At 46.7% G+C, this 20685-nt stretch overlaps 1 protein-coding gene across 2 annotated transcripts in view; it reads left to right on the top strand.

The window, feature by feature from the left end:
* The window catches only part of FBN3 (fibrillin 3), a 178345-nt gene extending 157667 nt beyond the window's left edge, over positions 1-20678 (top strand). For both annotated transcript variants that reach the window (XM_061601743.1, XM_061601742.1), the window contains 2 exons: positions 16197-16368; positions 17285-20678. In XM_061601743.1, the coding sequence (XP_061457727.1) occupies positions 16197-16368; positions 17285-17659 (547 nt within the window). In that variant the 3' untranslated portion in view covers positions 17660-20678. The remainder of the gene's footprint in view (positions 1-16196; positions 16369-17284) is intronic.
* Positions 20679-20685: the final 7 nt, after the last annotated feature.

Below are 20685 nucleotides of genomic sequence, written 5' to 3'. Positions count from 1 at the left end.
GAGATGGAGAAGATACCACAAGATAGGAGATGGAAGGGGAAGGTAGGAGAAGATATGAAAAGGAAGAAGACAGGACAAGAGAGGAGATAGCGGACAAGAAAAGATAGATGAAGATAGGGTAAGATAGGACAAAGTAGGATAGAAAGACAAGCTATGAGATAGGATAAGACAGGGAAAAGGAGGAGAAGATAGCAGACAGAAGGAAAACAGTACAGGATAGTAGAAGCCACAAGGAAGGAGAAGATAGCGCATATAGGAGAATATAGAACAAGATAGCAGAAAGAAAGAGAAGACAGCACAACATGGGAGAAAAGGACAAGGTAGGATAGGAGGATAGCACACGATAGCAGATAGACAGGGAAGATAGGGCAAAATAGAACAAGATGATAGAAGGTAGATGACAGGAGGAGAAGATACAAGGGGGATAGGACAAGATAGGAGAGAGAATGAGCAGACAGCACAAAAGGACAAAGTAGGATAGAAAGACAAGCTATGAGATAGGATAAGACAGGGAAAAGGAGGAGAAGATAGCAGACAGAAGGAAAACAGTACAGGATAGTAGAAGCCACAAGGAAGGAGAAGATAGCGCATATAGGAGAATATAGAACAAGATAGCAGAAAGAAAGAGAAGACAGCACAACATGGGAGAAAAGGACAAGGTAGGATAGGAGGATAGCACACGATAGCAGATAGACAGGGAAGATAGGGCAAAATAGAACAAGATGATAGAAGGTAGATGACAGGAGGAGAAGATACAAGGGGGATAGGACAAGATAGGAGAGAGAATGAGCAGACAGCACAAAAGGACAAAGTAGGATAGAAAGACAAGATAGGAGAAGCTAGGAAATAGGATAAGACAGTGAAAAGAAGGAGAAGATAGGACCAGATAGGAGGATAGCATATGATAGCAGTTAGATGGGGAAGATAGGAGAAGATACAACAAGACAGGAGAAGAGAGGATATACAACGAGGATCGGGCAATCTAGAAGAACATAGCAAATGATAGGTGATAGAAGGACAAGATAGGATAACATAGCAAACAATAGGAGATAGAAGGAGAAGGTAGGAGATAGCAGCACAGCACAAGATAGCAGATAGACGGGGAAGATAGGGCAAGATGGGAGAAGTAGAAGATAGCACAACATGGGATAAAAGGACAAGATAGGATAGACAGACAACTTAGGAGACAGGAGAACATAGGAGAAGCTGGGAGATGGAAGGAGAAGGTAGCAGATAGGACATAGAAGTAGAAGATAGGCTAGAAAGACAACTTAGGAGACAGGAGAACATAGGAGAAGCTGGGAGATAGAAAAAGAAGGTAGCAGATAGCAGCATAGCACAAGATAGCAGATAGACGGGGAAGATAGGGCAAGATAGGATAGAAGGACATGATAGGAGATAGATGGGGAAGATAGGAGACAGAAGGAGGAGCAGAAGAAGACAGGATGAGATAGGAGACAGAAGGACAACACAGGACAAAACAGTAGGCTAGAAGGACCAGCGAGAAGAGAGAGAAAGGAGAACAGAGGAAAAGACAGCAGACGATAGCACAAGGTAACAAAGGATAGTAGAAGCCAGAAGGACCTGCTAGTAGCGAGAAGCGAGAGAAAGGAGAAGATAGAACAAAATCGGAGAAAGAAGGAGATAGAAGAAGATAAGGCAAGATTGGAGATAGATGGGAAAGACAGGGGAACCAAAGGAAAAAGTGCTCCTACCTTCTGAAATTGCCTTGCGAGAGACACATGGCTGGCGCAATCAATCCCGGCATCTCAGTCACTCTCAAAAGACTCCCGGCAGGAAAGCAATGCATGCTGGTCTTACAGAGAAGATTTCAGGAACAAGCTGTGCAGTTGCAACTTTTCATAATCCAACTAAAAGTGCCAGCAGCTCCTAACAACTTCAAAGTTTTTGTACCATCTAAATTGTATTGCTTTCATTGATGTATCTCTATACGTGTCTATTTTTTTTTGTAAGCCGCCTTGAGGGCCTTTTGCCCAAAAGGCAGGGTAGAAACAGACTATGATAATAATGAGAAGACAGGAGACGGAAGGAGATGGTAGAAGGAGAAGACAGTACAAGATAGGAAAAGATAGAAGATAGGACAAGATAGCAGACAGAAGGACAACAAGCCACACGGACCAGCTAGGAGCTAGGAGCTAAAAGCCAGACGCACCGGCTAGAAGCTAGAAGCTAAAAGCCAGACGCACCGGCTAGAAGCTAGAAGCTAAAAGCCAGACGGACCAGCTAGAAGCTAGAAGCTAAAAGCCAGGAGGACCAGCTAGAAGCTAGAAGCTAAAAGCCAGACGGACCAGCTAGAAGCTAGAAGCTAAAAGCCAGACGGACCAGCTAGAAGCTAGAAGCTAAAAGCCAGGAGGACCAGCTAGAAGCTAAAAGCCAGACGCACCAGCTAGAAGCTAGAAGCTAAAAGCCAGACGGACCAGCTAGAAGCTAGAAGCTAAAAGCCAGACGGACCAGCTAGAAGCTAGAAGCTAAAAGCCAGACGGACCAGCTAGAAGCTAGAAGCTAAAAGCCAGGAGGACCGGCTAGAAGCTAGACTAAAAGCCAGGAGGACCAGCTAGAAGCTAAAAGCCAGACGGACCAGCTAGAAGCTAGAAGCTAAAAGCCAGACGGACCAGCTAGAAGCTAGAAGCTAAAAGGCAGACGGACCAGCTAGAAGCTAAAAGCCAGACGGACCAGCTAGAAGCTAGAAGCTAAAAGCCAGGAGGACCAGCTAGGAGCTAAAAGCCAGGAGGACCAGCTAGAATCGAGAGAAAGAAGATAGGACAAGATTGGAGATAGAACAAGATGATAGGACAAGATAGCAGAAGATCGAAGAAGATTGGAGATAGAAGATGAAGAAGATAAGACAAGATAGGAGATAGAAGAAGATCGAAGATAGACGGGAAAGACAGGGGAACCCAAGGAAAAACGGCTCCTACCTTGGGAAATTGCCTTGGGAGAGACGTATGGCTGGCGCAATCCATCCCGGGATCTCAATCACTCTCAGAAGACTCCCGGCAGGAAAGCAATGCATGCTGGTCTTACAGAAAAGATTTCAGGAACAAGCCGTGCAGTTGCAACTTTTCATAATCTAACTAAATGTGCCAGCAGCTCCTGACAACTTCAACGATTTTGTACCATCTAAATTGTATTGCTTTCAATGATGTATCTCTATACGTGTCTATTTGTTTGGTAAGCCGCCTTGAGGGCCTTTGGGCCAAAAGGCAGGGTAGAAACAGACTATAATAACAACAACAATAAGAACAATAATAATAATAATAATATAACAAGGTAGGAGAAGGTAGGAGAAGACAGGACAAGATCAGAGAGGAGGACAAGACAGGACAAGATAGGCGAAAGAAGGAGAAGATAGGACAACACAGAACGAGATAGTAGAAGCCAGAAGGACCAGCTAGAAGCTAGAAGCAAGAAAGGAGAAAGGAGAAAGAAGGAGAAGATTGGACAATATAGGAGAATATAGTACAAGATAGGAGGATAGGAGAAAGAAGAAGATAGAACAAGCTAAGAGATAGAACGAGGATAGGAGAAGATATGAGATAGATGGAGAAGATACAACAAGATAGGAGAAGGTGGGAGAGATAACAAGATCGGAGATAGAAGGATAAGATAGGACAAGATAGCAGATTGCAGAAGATCAGAGAATATAGGACAAGATAGATAGAAGATAGCACGAGACAGGACATGGAGATAGGACAAGATAGGAGATGGAAGAAGAGGAAGAAGAACAAGATAGTACAAGATATGAGATAGGAGAAGATAAGAGATAGAAGGACAAGATAGGGGAGAAGGAGAAGATAGGACAAGATAGCGGACAGAAGGATAACACAGGACAAGATAGTAGAAGCCAGAAGGACCAGCTAGAAGCGAGAAAAGAGAAAGGAGAAAGAAGGAGAAGATAGGACAATGTAGGAGAATATAGGACAAGATAGGAGGATAGGAGAAAGAAGAAGATAGAACAAGCTAGGAGGAGGATAGGAGAAGATATGAGATAGATGGAGAAGATGGGACAAGATCAGAGATAGAAGGACAAGATAGGAGATAGGAGATCGCAGAAGAACAGAGAAGATAGGAATAGATAGGAGAAGACAGGAAGACAGGAGATGGAGATAGGACAAGATAGCAGATAGAAGTAGAAGATAACACAACATGGGATAAAAGGACAAGATAGGATAGAAAAACAAGTTAGGAGATAGGAGAAGGTAGGAGACAGGAGCATAGCACAAGATAGCAGATGGACGGGGAATATAGGGGAACATACAACAAGATAGGAGAAGATCGGAAAAAGGAGAAGACAGCACAAGAGAGGAGAAAAGGAAGATAGGGCAAGACAGGCAAAAGAGGGAGAAAATAATACAAGACAGTAGAAGGCACAAGGGCCAGCTACAGTCTAGAAGCTAGAAAGACCAGTGAAAAGAGAGAAAGGAGACGATAGGGCAATATAGCAGAATATAGCACAAGCCAGGAGGAAAAAAGAGAAGATAGGACAAGCCTGGAGAAAGGAGATAGAAGGAAAAGATAAGTGATAGCAGGAGAAGTTAGGAGAAAGTAGGACAAGATAGGAGATAGAACAAGATGAGAGGATAGGAGGAGCTAGAAAGAGAAGATAGGGCAAGATATGAGAAGGTAGAAGACAGCAGAAGACAGGAGATACAAGGAGGATAGGACAATATAGGAGAACATAGCAAACGATAGGAGATAGGACAAGATAGCACAAGAGAAGAGAGAAGAAGATAGGACGAGATAGGAGATAGAAGTAGAAGATAGCACAACATGGGATAAAAGGACAAGATAGGATAGAAAGACAAGTTAGGGGAGAGGGGGATAGCACAAGATAGCAGATGGACAGGGAATATAGGGGAACATACAACAAGATAGGAGAAGATCGGAGGAGAGAAGATTGGAAAAAGGAGAAGACAGCACAAGAGAGGAGAAAAGAAGATAGAAAAGGAAGATATGGCAAGACAGGCAAAAGAGGGAGAAAATAGGACAAGATCGTAGAAGCCATAAGGGGCAGCTAGAACCCAGAAGGACCAGCTACGATCTAGAAGCTAGAAACACCAGCGAATAGAGAGAAAGGAGACGATAGGGCAATATAGCAGAATATAGGACAAGACAGGAGAAAGCAGACAGAAGGAGAAGATAAGAGACAGCAGGAGAAGTTAAGAGAAAGTAGGAGGAGAGGACAAGATAGGAGATAGAACAAGATGATAGGAGAGGATAGCAGAAAATAGGAGGAGCTAGAAAGAGAAGACACGGCAAGATAAGAGATAGAAGAACAACACAGGACAAGACAGTAGAAGCCAGAACGACCTGCTAGTAGCGAGAAGCGAGAGAAACGAGAAGATAAGACAACATAGAAGAAGATCGAAGATAGACGGGAAAGACAGGGGAACCAAAGGAAAAAGGGCTCCTACCTTGGGAAATTGCCTTGCGAGAGACATATGGCTGGCGCAATCCATCCCGGGATCTCAATCACTCTCAGAAGACTCCCGGCAGGAAAGCAATGCATGCTGGTCTTACAGAGAAGATTTCAGGAACAAGCTGTGCAGTTGCAACTTTTCATAATCTAACTAAATGTGCCAGCAGCTCCTGACAACTTCAACGATTTTGTACCATCTAAATTGTATTGCTTTCAATGATGTATCTCTATACGTTTCTATTTGTTTGGTAAGCCGCCTTGAGGGCCTTTGGGCCAAAGGGCAGGGTAGAAACAGACTATAATAATAATAAGGAGAAGACAGGACACGGAAGGAGACGGTAGAAGGAGAAGACACTACAACATACGAGAAGTTAGGAGATGGAAGGACAAGAGAGAAGATAGGAGATAGGAGGAGGAGAAGACAGGACAAGATAGGAGAGGGAAGAGAGAAGATAGGAGGAGAAGATAGGAGATGGAAGGACAAGAGGGAAGAGAGAAGATAGCAGACAGAAGTACAACAGTATAAGACAGAGAATCTAGAAGCCAGACGGACCAGCTAGGAGCGTGAGAAAGAAGACAGGACAAGATTGGAGATAGAAGGAGGACAGGACAATATAGGATAACATAGCAAACGATAGGAGATAGAAGTAGAAGATAGCACAACATGGGATAAAAGGACAAGATAGGATAGAAAGACAAGTTAGGAGACAGGAGAACATAGGAGAAGCTGGGAGATGGAAGGAGAAGGTAGCAGATAGCAGCACAGCACAAGATAGCAGATAGACAGGGAAGATAGGGCAAGATAGGAGAAGTAGAAGATAGCACAACATGGGATAAAACGACAAGATAGGATAGACAGACAACTTAGGAGACAGGAGAACATAGGAGATAGCAGCACAGCACAAGATAGCAGATAGAAGTAGAAGATAGCACAACATGGGATAAAACGACAAGATAGGATAGAAAGACAACTTAGGAGACAGGAGAACATAGGAGAAGCTGGGAGATAGAAAAAGAAGGTAGCAGATAGCAGCATAGCACAAGATAGCAGATAGACGGGGAAGATAGCGCAAGATAGGATAGAAGGACAAGATAGGAGATGGAAGGGGAAGGTAGGACAAGATATGAGAAGGTAGAAGACAGGACATGATAGGAGATAGATGGGGAAGATAGGAGACAGAAGGAGGAGCAGAAGGATGAGATAGGAGACAGAAGGACAACACAGGACAAAACAGTAGGCTAGAAGGACCAGCTAGAAGCTAGAAGCTAAAAGCCAGACGGACCAGCTAGAAGCTAGAAGCTAAAAGCCAGACGGACCAGCTAGAAGCTAGAAGCTAAAAGCCAGACGGACCAGCTAGAAGCTAAAAGCCAGAAGGACCAGCTAGAAGCTAAAAGCCAGAAGGACCAGCTAGAAGCTAAAAGCCAGAAGGACCAGCTAGAAGCTAAAAGCCAGAAGGACCAGCTAGAAGCTAAAAGCCAGAAGGACCAGCTAGAAGCTAAAAGCCAGAAGGACCAGCTAGAAGCTAAAAGCCAGGAGGACCAGCTAGGAGCTAAAAGCCAGGAGGACCAGCTAGAATCGAGAGAAAGAAGATAGGACAAGATTGGAGATAGAAGGAGAAGACAGGACAGGAGATCGGAGATAGAACAAGATGATAGGACAAGATAGCAGAAGATCGAAGAAGATTGGAGATAGAAGGAGATGAAGAAGATAAGACAAGATAGGAGATAGAAGAAGATCGAAGATAGACGGGAAAGACAGGGGAACCAAAGGAAAAAGGGCTCCTACCTTCTGAAATTGCCTTGCGAGAGACGTATGGCTGGCGCAATCCATCCCGGGATCTCAATCACTCTCAGAAGACTCCCGGCAGGAAAGCAATGCATGCTGGTCTTACAGAAAAGATTTCAGGAACAAGCCGTGCAGTTGCAACTTTTCATAATCTAACTAAATGTGCCAGCAGCTCCTGACAACTTCAACGATTTTGTACCATCTAAATTGTATTGCTTTCAATGATGTATCTCTATACGTGTCTATTTGTTTGGTAAGCCGCCTTGAGGGCCTTTGGGCCAAAGGGCAGGGTAGAAACAGACTATAATAACAACAACAATAAGAACAATAATAATAATAATAATATAACAAGATCGGAGAAGATAGGAGATAAAAGGAGAAGGTAGGAGAAGGTAGGACAAGATCAGAGAGGAGGACAAGACAGGACAAGATAGGCGAAAGAAGGAGAAGATAGGACAACACAGAACGAGATAGTAGAAGCTAGAAGGACCAGCTAGAAGCTAGAAAGGAGAAAGGAGAAAGAAGGAGAAGATTGGACAAGCTAAGAGATAGAAGGAGGATAGGAGAAGATATGAGATAGATGGAGAAGATACAACAAGATAGGAGAAGGTGGGAGACATAACAAGATGGGACAAGATCGGAGATAGAAGGATAAGATAGGACAAGATAGCAGATAGGAGATTGCAGAAGATCAGAGAATATAGGACAAGATAGATAGAAGATAGCACGAGACAGGAGATGGACAAGATAGGAGATGGAAGAAGAGGAGAGAGAACAAGATAGTACAAGATATGAGATAGGAGAAGATAAGAGATAGAAGGACAAGATAGGGGAGAAGGAGAAGATAGGACAAGATAGCAGACAGAAGGATAACACAGGACAAGATAGTAGAAGCCAGAAGGACCAGCTAGAAGCGAGAAAAGAGAAAGGAGAAAGAAGGAGAAGATAGGACAATATAGGAGAATATAGGACAAGATAGGAGGATAGGAGAAAGAAGAAGATAGAACAAGCTAGGAGGAGGATAGGAGAAGATATGAGATAGATGGAGAAGATACGACAAGATAGGAGAAGACGGGAGACATAAGAAGATGGGACAAGATCAGAGATAGAAGGATAAGATAGGACAAGATAGCAGATAGGAGATCGCAGAAGAACAGAGAAGATAGGAATAGATAGGAGAAGACAGGACGACAGGAGATGGAGATAGGACAAGATAGGAGATAGAAGGAGAAGACAGGAGATGGAAGAAGAGGAGAACAAAATAGTACAAGACAGGAGATAGGAGAAGATAAGAGAAGATAGGAGATAGGAGAAGATAGGAGAAAGAAGGAGATAGAAGAAGCTAAGAGAAGCTAGGAGGTAGAAGGAGGATAGGAGAAGATAGGAGACATAAGAAGACAGGACAAGATCGGAGAAGAGAGGAGGAGAAGATAGGAGAAAGGAGGAGGAGATAGAACAAGGTAGCAGACAAAAGGAAAACACAGTACAGGATAGTAGAAGCTAGAAGGACCTGCTAGTAGCGAGAGAAAGGAGGAGATAGGACAAGATCAGAGAAAGAAGTAGAAGGAGAAGATAGGACAGGATGGGAGATCAGAGATGGAACAAGATGATAGGAGAATATCAGACAAGATAGCTGAAGATAGGAGAACATCAAAAAGGTTGGAGATAGAAGAAGATCGGAGATAGACGGGAAAGACAGGGGAACCAAAGGAAAAAGGGCTCCTACCTTGGGAAATTGCCTTGCGAGAGACATATGGCTGGCGCAATCCATCCCGGGATCTCAATCACTCTCAGAAGACTCCCGGCAGGAAAGCAATGCATGCTGGTCTTACAGAGAAGATTTCAGGAACAAGCTGTGCAGTTGCAACTTTTCATAATCTAACTAAATGTGCCAGCAGCTCCTGACAACTTCAACGATTTTGTACCATCTAAATTGTATTGCTTTCAATGATGTATCTCTATACGTTTCTATTTGTTTGGTAAGCCGCCTTGAGGGCCTTTGGGCCAAAGGGCAGGGTAGAAACAGACTATAATAATAATAATGAGAAGACAGGAGACGGAAGGAGACGGTAGAAGGAGACGACAGTACAAGGTAGGAGAAGACAGGAGATGAGAGGAGGAGAAGACAGGACAAGATAGGAGATGGAAGGACAAGAGGGAAAAGAGAACATAGGAGATAGAAAGAGAAGATAGGACAAGATAGGACAAGATAGCAGACAGGACAACACAGTACAAGCCAGGACCAGCTAGAAGCCAGAAGGACCAGCTAGAAGCCAGAAGGACCAGCTAGAAGCCAGAAGGACCAGCTAGAAGCCAGAAGGACCAGCTAGAAGCCAGAAGGACCAGCTAGAAGCCAGAAGGACCAGCTAGAAGCCAGAAGGACCAGCTAGAAGCCAGAAGGACCAGCTAGAAGCTAAAAGCCAGACGGACCAGCTAGAAGCTAGGAGCAAGAAGCCAGAAGGACCAGCTAGGAGCTAAAAGCCAGAAGGACCAGCTAGGAGCTAAAAGCCAGATGGACCAGCTAGGAGCTAAAAGCCAGATGGACCAGCTAGGAGCTAAAAGCCAGAAGGACCAGCTAGGAGCTAAAAGCCAGAAGGACCAGCTAGAAGCCAGAAGGACCAGCTAGAAGCCAGAAGGACCAGCTAGAAGCCAGAAGGACCAGCTAGAAGCCAGAAGGACCAGCTAGAAGCCAGAAGGACCAGCTAGAAGCCAGAAGGACCAGCTAGGAGCCAGAAGGACCAGCTAGGAGCTAAAAGCCAGACGGACCAGCTAGGAGCTAGAAGCTAAAAGCCAGACGGACCAGCTAGAAGCTAGAAGCTAAAAGCCAGACGCACCAGCTAGAAGCTAGGAGCTAAAAGCCAGACGGACCAGCTAGAAGCTAGAAGCTAAAAGCCAGGAGGACCAGCTAGAAGCCAGAAGGACCAGTTAGGAGCTAAAAGCCAGAAGGACCAGTTAGGAGCTAAAAGCCAGAAGGACCAGTTAGGAGCTAAAAGCCAGACGGACCAGCTAGAAGCTAGGAGCAAGAAGCCAGACGGACCCGCTAGGAGCAAGAAGCCAGACGGACCCGCTAGGAGCTAAAATCCAGACGGACCCGCTAGGAGCTAAAAGCCAGACGGGCCCGCTAGGAGCTAACAGCCAGACGGGCCCGCTAGGAGCTAACAGCCAGACGGGCCCGCTAGGAGCTAACAGCCAGACGGGCCCGCTAGGAGCTAACAGCCAGACGGGCCCGCTAGGAGCTAACAGCCAGACGGGCCCGCTAGGAGCTAACAGCCAGACGGGCCCGCTAGGAGCTAACAGCCAGACGGGCCCGCTAGGAGCTAACAGCCAGACGGGCCCGCTAGGAGCTAACAGCCAGACGGGCCCGCTAGGAGCTAACAGCCAGACGGGCCCGCTAGGAGCTAACAGCCAGACGGGCCCGCTAGGAGCTAACAGCCAGACGGGCCCGCTAGGAGCTAACAGCCAGACGGGCCCGCTAGGAGCTAACAGCCAGACGGGCCCGCTAGGAGCTAACAGCCAGACGGGCCCGCTAGGAGCTAACAGCCAGACGGGCCCGCTAGGAGCTAACAGCCAGACGGGCCCGCTAGGAGCTAACAGCCAGACGGGCCCGCTAGGAGCTAACAGCCAGACGGGCCCGCTAGGAGCTAACAGCCAGACGGGCCCGCTAGGAGCTAACAGCCAGACGGGCCCGCTAGGAGCTAACAGCCAGACGGACCCGCTAGGAGCTAGAAGCCAGACGGACCAGCTAGAAGACAGAAGGGCCAGCTAGAAGCCAGAAGGGCCAGCTAGAAGCCAGAAGCCAGAAGGGCCAGCTAGGAGCCAGAAGCCAGAAGGGCCAGCTAGGAGCTAGAAGCCAGAAGGGCCAGCTAGGAGCTAGAAGCCAGAAGGGCCAGCTAGGAGCTAGAAGCCAGAAGGGCCAGCTAGGAGCTAGAAGCCAGAAGGGCCAGCTAGGAGCTAGAAGCCAGAAGGGCCAGCTAGGAGCTAGAAGCCAGAAGGGCCAGCTAGGAGCTAGAAGCCAGAAGGGCCAGCTAGGAGCTAGAAGCCAGAAGGGCCAGCTAGGAGCTAGAAGCCAGAAGGGCCAGCTAGGAGCTAGAAGCCAGAAGGGCCAGCTAGGAGCTAGAAGCCAGAAGGGCCAGCTAGGAGCTAGAAGCCAGAAAGACCAGCTAGGAGCTAGAAGCCAGACGGACCAGCTACAAGCTAAAAGCCAGAACGACCAGCGAGAAGCGAGAGAAAGAAGATAGGACAAGATCGGAGATAGAAGGAGAAGATAGAAGAGGATAGGAGATCGGAGATAGAACAAGATGATAGGACAAGATAGCAGAACATCGAAGAAGATTGGAGATAGAAGGAGAAGATAGAAAAGATCAGTGAAAGAAGGAGATAGAAGAAGATAGGACAGGATAGGAGATAGAAGGGGAAGATAGGAGAGGAGAATGTAGGAGATCAGAGAAGATCAGAGAAGATATGAGATAGGAGATAGAAGGAGAAGATGGCTTAGATAGAAAGAAAAGATGGGGCAAGATAGGAGATAGAAGGAGAAGATAGGAGAAGGCAGGAGACAGAAGAAGATACAAGAAGATAAGAGATAGAAAGGAGAAAATATGAAATAAAAGGGGAAGATAGGAGATCGATGGAGAAGATGGGAAGAAGGAACAGATAGGAGTAGGAGAAAGAATCCTATCTTCTATCTCCTCTTATCTTCTATCTTTTCCTTCTGTCTCCTATCTTCTTCTACCATCTTCTCCTTCTGTCTCCTATCTTCTCCTGTCTAGATAGGAGATAGGAAAGTAGAAGATAGGAGATAAAAGGAGAAGATAGGAAATAGGGGAAGACAGGACAAGATAGGAGATAGAATCCTATCTTCTATCTCCTATCTTCTCCTTCTGTCTCCCATCTTCTCCTTCTATCTAGATAAGAGATAGAAGAAGATAGGAGATAGTAGGAGGACAGGTGTTACGAGTGGACCTTGGACTTCCTCATGAGCATAGCTCACTAGAAATGCAAGTTCCCCTATCGCAGGAGGATCTTTGGCTGGAGTTACCCGCACGTCACCCCCAGAGCATGTATGATTTTACCCTTAACCTAATGACACATACACAAAGTGAAATCAAGAGTGGATTTATTAAGAGAAGAAACAAGGAAAAACATTGCAGTTTACAATTACAGTTAACAATGAGCAGCTTTCTAATTACTGTTCATTCATTCAGCAACACCGGATAGACTAAAGCAAAGAGACTAACCTTATGAACACTTTCACACTAAGCTCATCCACACAGAAAGACAAAGGCCCAGATAGTTGCATATACCTTTCCTGGAGAGTTGTTGCAAGCCTAGGGCTGAGAGAGACCTTTTGTATCTAGCCCAATGAGCCAAAAGCTCTGCCCTTGGGTAACCAGCGCTAGATTTGAAAGATCTCACCCAATCCTTAGCTCTGAAGCTCTGCAATTTGTCCCAAAGATGCTAGGGTGTGTTGGTAAGAAAAGCAGCTGTCGGAGCCCTCCAGAAGAGGCACTCCTTACCCCTCTCAACCCCTCATGTTTTATAGCTTTTTCTAACTAAACCGACCCCAATATAAACCCAGTGTAAATGCCCCCAGGAAGATGTGGACTTCACAAGACCAATGGAAGAATTTAGGACCATCAGTCAAGGAATTTGGTTTTTTCCATAAACCATTCCTTGAGGAATTCCTAGATAATGACTGCAATCTCCTACCTGTGAACTCCTTATGTTCTGTCTCTTCCTAAAGGTTGAGATTATCATAAACATTTCCTCATTTGAAAGGAGTGCCTGTTCTTACTGGGTGACATTCCCCAAATTTCCAGAGGAGTCAGGAAGTCTGTACCTTCAGGCTTCCAAGATATGTACTCAGGGGTCACAGAGGGAATCTTTGCTGTTCCCGGTTTTCCAAATTCTGGTTCGCTCAGGTGAATCAAAGATTACAAATTCCCAATATTTGATTCCTTACACACAAGATAGAAGGAGAAGATAGGAGATAGAAGATAGGAGGAGATAGGAGAAAATAGGAGATAGAAGACAGAACAAGGAGATAGGAGAAATTAGGAGAAGATGGGAGATAGGAGAAGGGCAGGGGGAGAACCCGGCCAGTTACCACAGGGTGGCAGCTTTGCAGGATTCGAAACTGAACCTATCTCCTGGTGAACACACTGTCAATTAGGTGCATTTTGGCAAAATTGGTAACTGTTTAAAGATGGACTTCCGTCACAAAAAGTTGTTATTTTGGAAAGTAAGGATGTGTAAGACAAGGCCAGCGAGAGTGCAGAAAAATGGATCTGCAGGCCAGAGACAATTAACCAATCAGGGGCCAAATTGTACATCCTCCCTGAAATTTTCCAGCAGCCACGTCTTCCGTGGAGCCTGTCCTCTGCTGACAAGAAGGTGTTAAGTTGGGCCTCTGCTTACACATCCTTCTGGAAGGTGGGCAGACAACTGCCACTCATGGCCTCATTGCAGAAACCAAATGTTAACCTACGAAGGTCTCACACTATCCAAAGGGTATCAAAAAGAACCCCCACAATTCCCAGCTCTGCACCCAGCATGACATGTTCCCCCTTTTTTAAAAAGATGACATCAGAGGTCCACACCTCTGATGTCATCGTTAGCTCTCAATAGAGATCGCAAACAGACTAACAAAGGTCTGCCAAAGAAAAATTCTTAAGTTTAATCCCCCAACATGATCTAACCTATGCCTTCTAAAAAGGTAAAATGTAAACAAACCTAAAAGTCTATCAAAAGACAATTTTAATACTAAATTCTTAACAGTCAACTAAATAAAGATAAATGTGGATAAAAAGAGAAGAATAACAGGACACTTCCAACAATCCAGGTCCATTTCCAGGCACAGCATATAAAATGATAAAAATCCCCATCGCTTTAAAACCTGTTACAATCTCGATCCCTGAAATAGGTCAGAATCAAACATAGGTCAGCAGAACTGGCAAATCAATCTTCTGGAGCAAAGGCTCTGGCTAGACTGTCAGCAATTATATTTTCTGATCCTTTAATATGATTTATACTGAAATTGAAATATTGTAAGGCCAAGCTCCATCTTAACAATTTCTGGGTAGATTTTTTCATTCTAGATAACCAACACGAGGGTGAATGATCAGTCTGCAGTTGAAAATGGCAACCCCACAAGCTTCTCTAATGTCCATACATTCCTTCTCAATTGTCACCAAATTTCTCGCCTGTTGGATCAATTTTTTGCTAAGATAAGCAACAGGGTGTAATCATCTGTGTCATATTGTCACAAAACAGCTCCAAGGCCAAAATTAGAAGAATCGGTTTGTACCACTAAGGGTTCAGAAGAATCAGGAGCTTTTAGAAATGGGTAATTAACAAGCAAAGCTTTTGAGAGCTATCCGACCATTGCACTTGCTTGGGCTTACATTTTTTACATAAATCAGGGGGGATGCAATACCGCTAAAGTGAGGGGCAAACCTTCTGTAATAACCTGGAAGCCCCCCAAAAGACTGGACTTGCTTCTTTGTGAGGCACAGGACAATTTTGAATGGCTTCAATCTTTGCATCAAGGGGTTTCAGACAACCCCTCTGTGTGATGACCCAAATAAGTCACCTCCCCAAGACCACTGACATGTTTGAGCTTTAACAGTTAACCTAGCATTTTGCAGTCTTTAGAACACAGCTTGTAAGTGTTTTAACATGAGATTCCCAATCAGAACTAAGAATGGCAAATATCATCCAAGTAGGCACATGCAAATTCTCCTAACCCATTTCATGCAGATGATACCATACTGCTAGCGGAAACCAGTAACGATTTGAAACAAATGCTGATGAAAGTTAGAGGAAAACACAAAAGCAGGACTACAGCTCAACATCAAAAAGACTAAAATAATGACAACAGAAGATTTATGTAACTTTAAAGTTGACAATGAGGACATAGAACTTGTCAAGGTTTTTAAATTTTGTAAATTTTTAAATATTTTAATTTAACATTCTAAACTTAATATGATCTTAATTTATAAATCTCAATGGCAATTTTATTAATGTTTTATAATTGTACTATATATATATTTTTTTTTCCACACTTGCTCATATTTTAATTGTGATTTTATTTGTTGTACACCGCCCTGAGAGCTTTCTGCTATAGGGCGGTCTAGAAATGTAATTAAATAAATAAATAAATAAATAAATAAGGTTTATCAGTATCTCAGCACAGCCATTAACGAAATGGAGACAATAGTCAAGAAATCAGAAGAAGGCTAGCACTGGGGAGGGCAGCTGTGAGAGAACTAGAAAAGGTCCTCAAATGCAAAGATGTATCACCGAACACTAAAGTCGGGATCATTCAGACCATGGTATTCCCAGTCTCTACATACGGATGCGAAAGTTGGACAGTTAAAAGAGCAGATAAGAGAAAGATCAACTCCTTTGAAATGTGGTGTCGGAGGAGAGCTTTGCGGATACCATGGACTGCAAAAAAGACAAATAATTGGGCGTTAGAACAAATTAAACCAGAACTGTCACTAGAAGTTAAAATGATGAAACTGAGGTTATCCTACTTTGGACACATCATGAGAAGACAGGATTCACTAGAAAAGACAATAATGCTGGGAAAAACAGAAGGGAGTAGAAAAAGGGAAAGGCCAAACAAGGGATGGATTGATTCCATAAAGGAAGCCACAGACCTGACCTTACAAGATCTGAACAGGGTGGTTCGCGACAGATGTCGTTGCAGGTCACTGACTCATAAGGTCGCCATAAGTCGCAGTCGACTTGGAGGCACATAACAAGGTGGTTGGGGGGGGGAACGATAATAGCAACAATCAACTTCCCATTATTCTCAACGGTAGGGCCACCTTGCCTTTTTGGAAGGGATGGTTGGTGCTCAAGTACAAAGGACTGAAGTGAAAAGACAGGAAGAGGTGCAAGTGCCCCCTCCTTTGCCCTTCCAGATCTTCCGGCCCTATGACTTACTTTCTCTTGAATCCACAGGCACTGTGTCTCGGGACTCGGATTTGGCAAAGAGGCCTACCTTCCTGCTCCCCTAGAGGAAGAAGAGGAGGAGAATCTACTCTCCCCCGAAGCTTGTTATGAGTGCAAGATCAATGGTTACCCCAAGAGTGGACGGCACCGGCGCAGCGTCAATGGCACCGGCGAGCACCAGGTGAGGAGGGGAGGGAAGAGGCCTCAGAGACCCACGCAAGAGAGGCCTTCCAAACTGCTCTTCTCAGGAGGCAGTGACGGCCACCAACTCGGACGGCTTTAAAAGAGGATCAGACAAATTTATAGAGGAGGCGGCGGCAATCAATGGCTACTAGCCACGATGGCTATGCTCTGGCTCCGGGGTCAGAGGCAGGATGCTTTTGAATGCCCATTGCTGCGAAATGCAGGAGGGGAGAGTTGCTCTTGCGCTCAAGTCCTGCTTGCAGGCTTCTCGTAGCGGGCATCTGGTTGGCCACGGTGAGAACAGGATGCTGGATTAGATGGGCCAGCGGCCTGATCCAGAAGGGCTCTTACGCCCTTATGTAATACTGCCTCAGGTCTGGCTGGCTGCCCCCAAGGCTGTTGACCAACAGAACCAGCCTGCGGGTAAGTGAATCACTAGGGGCGGGGGGCTTGAAGGTGGATTTGAGGCAGGGCCAAATCAGCGGCAGAGCCCCTGTTTTTGCATGCAGAAGGTCCAACCTCAGCATCTTCTGGCAGGGGTGGGACAGACCCTTGTCTGAAAGCCTGGAGAGCGGCTGCTAGTCAGTTGCTCCCGCACTCAGGTTCCGCTTGCAGGGTTCCCACGATGGGCACCTGGTTGGCCTCCGTGAGGACAAGGGGGCTGGGCTAGGTGGGCCGCTGGCCTGATCCAGCAAGGCAATTCTGATGTTCTCTTCTGGTGCAATGGAGTCGCTTGTGGTGTTTCAGCACCGTGCATAGTGGAACAAGTCACTTCAATCCTGGGTGCGATTGATCCAGCAGACGTTGTAATTGTTTCTTGCTTTTGCCAGGTTTTTGTCATTCGAGCTGCTGCAAGCTCTTTTTAATAAAGAATAAAAGAAGTCCTCCTCTCCCTTTCCTTCCTCCCCCTGCAGAAACTGGACGTCAGCCTGGCCAGCATCGACGTGGGCGCCCCCGTGGTGGTCGCACTCAACCTTTCCAACCTGGGTCCCAAGGAGCACATCCTTGAGCTGCTGCCCGCCGTGGCCCCCCTGGAGAACCGCGTCCGCTACATCATCGCCCACGGGAACCAGGCGGGCTACTTCCACATCCACCAGAAGGAAGGTCTCAGCTACCTGCACTTAGTCCGCAAGCAGGCCGCCCCCGGCACTTACGTGCTGGAGATTGCCAGCGTCCCCCTCTACCGCAAGCGGGAGCTGCAGGAACTAGAGGCCCTGAAGGATCTCGACTACCTCACCGGAGAGCTGGGCCAGGCGCTCAAGATGAGGTTGCAGCTCCATCTCTTTTAAACCTGCCCTCAGAGACACCCACGAAGCCAAGGGCTCAGACGGTGCGCTGCCCCACATCAACCCCCCAGGAAAATCAGCACCTCTCCCCCCCCCATGCCTCGGCATCCCAAACAGCCCCAGATCTGGACCAGAGCTAATTCTGCTGTCCAAAATCAAAGGCGTCTTTCAGGTGGCTGTCCTTATCCGTGCTCCTCTCCCATCAATGCCCTCAGCGTGGGACTCCAGTGGCAGAGGTGGGTCTGTAAGGGCAGATGGGGCCCGGCCCCACCAACCTCAGTCTGCTCTCAGCTGCCCCCCACACCTGCCTGACAGTCATACTTGCAAGCAGTCCAGAGGGCGGCGCTGCCAGGCCGCTTCTTCCTCCTGCATCTCAGTGCTGCACCGCTGCTCCGCCTATCATTGGGTTTGGCTCCGCCTACTGCTTGGGCGCCTTGCCTTCCGCCCCACCGGACCCAGTGGTCACCAGCCGCCTCTGGACTCCAGGAAATGACAGAGGTATGGACCGTGCAAGCAAAGCCATCAACTCGACGTCCCTCTCTCTGCTGGAGAACCCTGTTGCTCCAACACTCCCTCCTCTGTTTGGCACTCCTCCATGAGCCTTGAGGATTTATTCATCCCTGAACATCCAAAGCAAGGACAGCTTTCCGTCTCCACTGGGCTCTTGGTCCATTTCATGCTTTGCTCCCGAGTTTGTGGGCGGGCACAGCTGAAAGCAGGCCGGTTGTGTCAGAAGCTGAGCCTGTCGGTGATGGTTGGGGGAAGCTAGCCAGGCCTGTATCCGAGCCAGTCTCTGGAGTCCTCTTGGGTGCGCTGGAGTTAGTTGAGCAGCGTTGAAGTACATTGTGCTGTTTATAGGGACCAAACCAAATGGGAATGGCAGCTCTGTGAAGGGTAAAGTACAGTTCCCAGGATTCTTTGGGGGAAGCCATGTACTTTCAATGTGTGGGGTGGATGTGACCTCTCCGAGAGGGGCAACGAAAGGGATTTATCAAGCCAATGAGCACGCTGTCCAATTCTGCATCCGTATTATCGAAACTTGGCAGATTGCTTAAATCAGCTTTTCTGCATTCTGGTGCCCTCCAGGCCCCCCAAGACCCCAGCATCATAGGGCCGCGCTGGCTAGGGCCGTGATCCGAAACTTGGGGAGGGGGGCACCAAGGTTCAGGAAAGCATATTTAAGGCTCATCAGGGCAAATGGGATGTTGCCCTGCCAACCTCGCTCTGCCCCCACCCAACGCCCTCAACTACCTGCCTTGTTTACAGCCAGTCAGGGGGTGGCCGTGCCCATCATTGGCACTGTGCCTTCCACCCTGCCAGTCCCAAATGGGCATCAGCCAACACTGCTTTGGAGTGTGCCGTCCCATTGGCTGTGGGTGCCAGCCATAGCTAGGAAACGGGGCTCCAAGGTGTCAAACTCCCCACCCCACCCCCAAGGTCACCGCCTCCCCAAATCCTGATCTGTTTATGCTCAACGGAGACCCAGAATAAGAGCCTCTGTTTGCTTCAGGGAAATGAGCATCCAGCACGAACACCGACAAACTCAGGCATATATATATGAGAGATCTTCTCATGCAGCTATTTTTTTCCTCTCCCTTTGACTCCTCAGAAACCTTACATGCCTCCTCAGAATGGTGGGTGCTAGCTAACCCCTCAAGCAAAGCTTGTAAAGCTTCACATGCGCTTTTCCCCAAATGCAAATTAATTTCTGTGTTTCCTGTTAGAAAAGCCTTCCCAAGGAAAACCACATCTCAGACACCAGGAACCAAAACCACATCCCAAGCACCAAGTTTAAAGGTTGAGAACTTGGTTTAGTTGTGCATAACCTGTCACGACCCTTTTCTCTCGTTCCCCTTTTATCACAGTAGAGAGACAGCTTATTACCAGAGCGCAAACTATAGCACTGGTCACACCTCAAGCTGGGAAGGTTTATCATTTCTCCTGAGCCAGCTCCACAGAATAGCCGAGTCGGAAGGGGCCTCTAAGTTCATTGAGTCCAACTCAATGCAGAAATCCAACCTAAAGCATAAAGCGATACGCTCGAGAAGAACTCTCGTTCATGCCAGCGGGGCAGGACGACAAGGGGAAAATTCCCAGCGGACAGAGGGTTGGGGGACAACTTGGATTCAGTTTCCATTTAAAGGCGAACCGACTCAGTTCGCACTTTCTGAAACAATATGCACACTGACACAGCCACCTTCTGACATTTGCACTTCTCTGCATTGTGCAATGCGGCTGTCCCATCGAGTAATGAGGACAAAATACATAGACGGGGGGGAGGGAATCTGCATAAAAAGGCAAATGTTCGCGAAGAGACTCTGCAAAATGTGTTCTAATCCGGGAAATTGTTTTGCAGAAAAAAAAAACATGTACGCAAAGTTCCCCACAAAGGTGTGTAGCTTGGGAGAAATTCACACTAAAATGAAGAATGCAGAGAACTACAATTAAAATTGAGACAAAAAGCGAAATGGAAATTAACAAGACCCGTCCGTCCCCAGCCTGCTGGGCCTCCTCTGGATCCTTCCCATTCTTTTCCATCCCCTCCTTTTTTAAAAATATCTGGGTGTTAGGAGATGGCCTTGGGCCCCTTTAACACTTGAAACCCTGGCCCTCCCCAGTTCACCCTACTGTCGGCAAGGCCACAATCCACACTCCTCCTGACACAACAAAGTGGCTAGTCTGGATTTGTTCTCTGTCTTGTTTCGTAATTCCTCTTCCTCTGGTGGTTGTTTTTTTCGGGGGGGGGGGGGTTGCCAAATGGTGCTTCCTCCTCTTATGAATAATAATATGATTGATGATGATAATCTATTAGCCGAGGGGTGTTTGTGCGTGCGTGTGAAAGGTGTGGTCCTCAGGTTCTTCGCACCAAGTCTGTGACTTTCATTTCATGCACCAGCAGCTTGCTTGTGGAGGGGAGGGGGGTCAGGCCGGCCACACACGGCCCTGAGGCCAAGCACCGCCCACGTGGGCAGCTGATCTTGTGTGTGTGTTGTATCACGAGCGATGGCAGCAATAAAGTTATTTTGGGT

The sequence above is a fragment of the Rhineura floridana genome, chromosome 18 (genome assembly GCF_030035675.1).
Source record: "Rhineura floridana isolate rRhiFlo1 chromosome 18, rRhiFlo1.hap2, whole genome shotgun sequence".
Classification (NCBI taxonomy): Eukaryota; Metazoa; Chordata; class Lepidosauria; order Squamata; family Rhineuridae; genus Rhineura; species Rhineura floridana.
The sequence above is the reverse complement of the archived record's forward strand: the minus strand, read 5'-3'. Positions and strand labels throughout refer to the sequence as shown.